General features: G+C 44.4%; 1 protein-coding gene across 1 annotated transcript; it reads left to right on the forward strand.

Annotated features, from left to right (window-relative positions):
* Positions 1–461: 461 nt before the first annotated feature.
* LOC139412009 (T-box-containing protein TBX6L-like) lies at positions 462–3380 on the forward strand. Its single transcript, XM_071158788.1, has 9 exons — positions 462–477; positions 710–863; positions 983–1085; positions 1481–1645; positions 2048–2194; positions 2275–2345; positions 2452–2540; positions 2646–2865; positions 2993–3380. The coding sequence occupies exons 1-9, from the start codon at positions 462–464 to the stop codon at positions 3378–3380; spliced, it is 1353 nt and encodes a 450-aa protein (XP_071014889.1).
* Positions 3381–4707: the final 1327 nt, after the last annotated feature.

The following is a 4707-nucleotide window of genomic DNA, read 5'->3' on the forward strand; positions in this document are numbered from 1 at the left end:
CCCATCCATATTTGTTTTAAAGTCTCTTAGCAGTTAATAAAGATGCGTTTCCTCTGTCCCCCTTCCTGTGGGGACGGTATCAAGGCTCTGTTAAGTCCCTTTGATTTCCACAACCCTCCAATCACAGTGGGACATTGACTCATCGTTGTGCCACTTCAAAGCCTGGGAATGGCTCTTCAGGCCACTCCCACTCCTGGGCTCCCCTTAAAAGTCAGAGACCCCATCCTCCAGTTCAACAGTTCTAGAGAGCCCCAAGTGATTGCTGTTCAAACACCATTGGACCTACGACCACTCAATATATGCTTCTGGCACCGGTGGAATATGCTGAAAGCTCAAGACCGATGTGCAGCACCAAGGAGGGACTGTTAACTGTGGTTTCTACTTTGGAAAGCACTAAAACAGTTTTCTGATACATTATATTTTTGGCGCCCCTCTCCTTGTTCCACCAACTCGTCTGAAGAATGCAGTCCATCAGAGGTGAGTGTTGATCCTCAAGCTCTTTTTTTGTCATCAAACCTACCTTGGATTCCCAATGGACATCACACAAGGCATAAGCTCTCACAAGGCATAAGCTCTCATTGTCTATATCAGTAGTCTGTGTATGTGAAATATTCCTATATCACAGCCTATTCAGTTCTTATCTTGGTCAGATAGTCCTCCATCAGTTTGAGCTTTTGACTGGTTCTTAATAATTGTTTCTACATCCTAGACATGAAGTCCAACTTTAGTACTCCGTCGTCGTCTATTCCCGGTGGTCCCGATGCTTATCGCCAAGGCAACATCAAGATGACTCTGGAGAACCCAGAACTCTGGAAGTCCTTCCATGAAATAGGAACAGAGATGATTATCACTAAACCAGGCAGGTAAGATAACCACAACTTCAAACTCTATCTGCCATTATCAATTTCAATGTACTTGATTGACAATGCTTCAAGAAATTGCACTTTCTGTGGACTGTAATGATTATTCTTGAATTTTGCAGGAGAATGTTTCCACAATGTAAAATCAACCTTTCTGGACTAATTCCATGTTCCAAGTACATCTTGTTGGTTGACATGGTACCTGTGGATGGTTTCAGGTATAAGGTAACAACCTTTTGCATGTTTACACTTGAATACATATCCATTGCCTTTCATATGAGCAAAATCATTGAAATCAGGAAGAATTTTCATTTAGAAATGACACATCCCTGGCTTGTATCAAACAATCGTGACATTAGCAATAGATGTTCTCCAATGGTCAGACGAGACCCAGCTCCACTCCAGTCTTTGCTAATCACCCCTCTGACATTGGTCAACAACGGGCATGATCTCTTCCTGTTGTTATATCCCCTGCTGTTTGCCTCTGTGGGTGGTGCAACTGAAAGTATCACTCTCTTTTAGCCTCAAGGTTAGACAGGGATCCTCTGAAAATCACCCCTGCCCCCCTTTATATGACAGATTCACTTTATGTTAAGCTGTTTACTTCTGTCTCCTTCCAGTGGAATAAGGAGAAATGGGAAGTGACTGGGAAGGCGGAGCTGCAGCCTCCTTGTCGTACGTACCTGCACCCAGACTCTCCGGCCCCTGGGAGCCACTGGATGAAACAGTCAGTGTCCTTCCTCAAGCTCAAGCTCACCAACAACACTCTGGACCAACATGGCCATGTAAGAAAGCATTGTCAAGCTCTGTAATAATAATAATATTATATATAATAATCATATTATATATAATAATAATATATATAATAATATATTTTATATATTTTACCTTTATTTAACCAGGCAAGTCAGTTAAGAACAAATTCTTATTTTCAATGACGGCCTAGGAACAGTGGGTTAACTGCCTGTTCAGGGGCAGAACGACAGATTGTACCTTGTCAGCTTGGGAATTTGAACTTGCAACCTTCCGGTTACTAGTCCAACGCTCTAACCACTAGGCTACCCTGCCTATATATATATATATATAAAACTTACTCTATAGAGCATTGGCAAATTATTTTACTTTGATGACATTAACTGTTGTCTTTGTTCCAGTGACTAAACTAACTGTGCATCTCTCTCTTTCAGATAATTTTGCATTCCATGCACTGCTATCAGCCGCGCTTCCACATTGTCCAGGCAGACGACATGTACAGTGTACGCTGGAGTGTCTTCCAGACCTTCACCTTCTCTGAGACCACCTTCACCTCGGTCACCGCTTACCAGAACACTAAGGTCAGTCTTGCTGCAGTCACTGGCACAGCAGGGCACTACCCTTTATTTTATATGTTTAAAATAAACTATTTTTCCCCTAGATAACAAAGCTGAAGATTGACCACAACCCATTTGCGAAAGGCTTCCGAGACGAAGGAACTAATACAAAAAAGTAGCTAGAATTGTTTTTCATTACTTTTCTATTTCACTCTTTCTTTTCTATTTTCTGCTTGCCTTGAATATGTGTACTAATGATCCTGTTGTATTTTCCTCTGCAGGCATGCTAACAGAATCCCAGCCTCAACAGAGAAAAAAACTAAGGAAATGGATTATCTAAGCAAAGACTCATATGAGGACAGCCCTTCAAGTATTGGCTTTCACCAGTTAGTTTAGTGACCAAACTACCCATCCCTTCATGTAGAGGTTGTTATTCTCTGGGCTCAGTGGGTCTGATGTCATGTATGTTTTGCAGGCTTACACATGCCATCATATGAGGGATACGAAGGAGAGCGGGCAGAACTCACTGAGAGAAAAGAGGAGGAAGTGGTGAAAGAGGAGCACTACTCCCCTTGGGGGCCTGAGAGGGAGCATGGACACCACGGCCAGACAGACACACCCCCTGGACCCGGCGTCAGGGACATGTACAATGCAGAGCAGCTAGTACCAGACCCAGCTTCATACCAGCCAAACAGGTAGGCACCACAGCATGCTGCCTATCTCAGTAATGCTCATCCTGCTGCCTGTAGGAAGGAAAACTCACTGCCACATTGTCATCAATACAGACAACACTGACCACCACCCTGCCTTCTCTCTTTTCAGGTTCCATAAATACGGGAGGTCTCCATCTCCCTCCTCCAACCTGGGCAGCAGCAATGGCGGTTCTGGACGGGCCAGCTTTGAGTCCAGAGTCCCTGATGTAGCCACAGTCCCAGAGCATGAGGCCCCCAAGCCCTCTGTTCATGAGATTAGACCATCTCCCTGTGGCCCGCAGCCCCTTGCAGGACATCATCCGGACTACACAGGGGTGCTCAACATGGCCCAAGCAGGCAAGCCTGGGGTCCTCAGCCACCACATCTACAACCCTTATGGCTCAGAGCAGACCCTGGGCCAGTGGAGCGGCCCCAGCCATACCCAGTACCCTCCCCCTCACCACCTGCCCACTGACTACAGTACCCCGGCTGTGCACCACGGATATCACCGTGGCTGAGTGGAGCCAGTACCCACTCTTCTCCTACTCATGCTGGTGAACTATTTCCTCACAGTTTCTCCCAAAAGAGAAGGACTGCAGTCTCACAGGTGACTCAGTGAGACCTCATAAATGCTACTATGCTGTCATACCTGTGTTTCCCCTAGAGGTCTGTCCCAAGTCCAGCATCACACCCAGAGCTCATGGCCATGCTACTGCATGCTGAGGCTGAGGGAGAAGGACCTGGGTCTGAAGAAACATCAGCAAGCAGAAATGATAATGGAGTGGAACAGAGACGATATGCTTTAGAATGACTACCAGAGTAGTGCTGTTGACTCGTCTGAAATCACAGCTGGCTTTAGGCCTGAAAAATGATTATGTTCCTACCCAATTATATGTTTATTGTTGAATTGTCTATTTATTTGGTTATTTTGTCGAAAAATAAACATTGTGTGTAATAAATTGCTTTAATGAGATTGTAATGTGAGCTGTATGTAATTAAAGAATCAACAAGTCACATGTGTTTTTCAAAGCTAAAGTATTAATTTACTTGGTGGCGGGATTCAATCGAAGGAGCATTATAAACTGGGTGAGTCGACAGCCGTGGTACACTACATGACCAAACGTATGTGGACACCTGCTTGTTGAACATCTTATTCCAAAATCATGGGCATTAATATGGAGTTGCTATAACAGCCTCCACTTTTCTGGGAAGGCTTTCCACTAGATGTTGGAACATTGCTGGTGGGACTTGCTTCCATTCAGCCACAAGATCATTAGTGAGGTCAGGCACTGATGTTGTGCAATTAGGACTGGCTCACAGTAGGCATTCCAATTCATCCCAAACGTGTTGGATGGGGTTGAGGTCAGGGCTCTGTGCAGGCCAGTCAAGTTCCTCCACATCGATCTTGAAAAACCAGCAGACACGGTACCTTTTAAAGGTATTTCCTCCAATGTTCTTGAACATAGCATTCATGGTAAATGCTACGCATGTCGACTCAAGCGTAAATTACCTTTTAGAAGTAGTACGCTGCGCTATAACACACCTTGAATTGAATCCGGGCCTTGATCAATTTTACTTGTTGTGATATCAGGGTAGAAGACTAATAGTTAACACTTTACCGCCGGCTGTTTCCTGAGTTCCATCCTCTCGGATTTGATTATTATTATTATTGCTGGTGTAAAATTGAGGTCACAATCTATGACTTCCTAATGCAAGGCCAGTTTGATAGGATGTAATTAAGGATGGATCAGTAACTTGATCAACGCCCCATAACCTTTTTCACATCTATGTACTCATTACAATAGATCTGTCTCTGCACTTTTGAAGATCCCCAGAGCCTACAGA

Source organism: Oncorhynchus clarkii, chromosome 6, assembly GCF_045791955.1.
Source record: "Oncorhynchus clarkii lewisi isolate Uvic-CL-2024 chromosome 6, UVic_Ocla_1.0, whole genome shotgun sequence".
In the NCBI taxonomy this organism is placed as follows: Eukaryota; Metazoa; Chordata; class Actinopteri; order Salmoniformes; family Salmonidae; genus Oncorhynchus; species Oncorhynchus clarkii.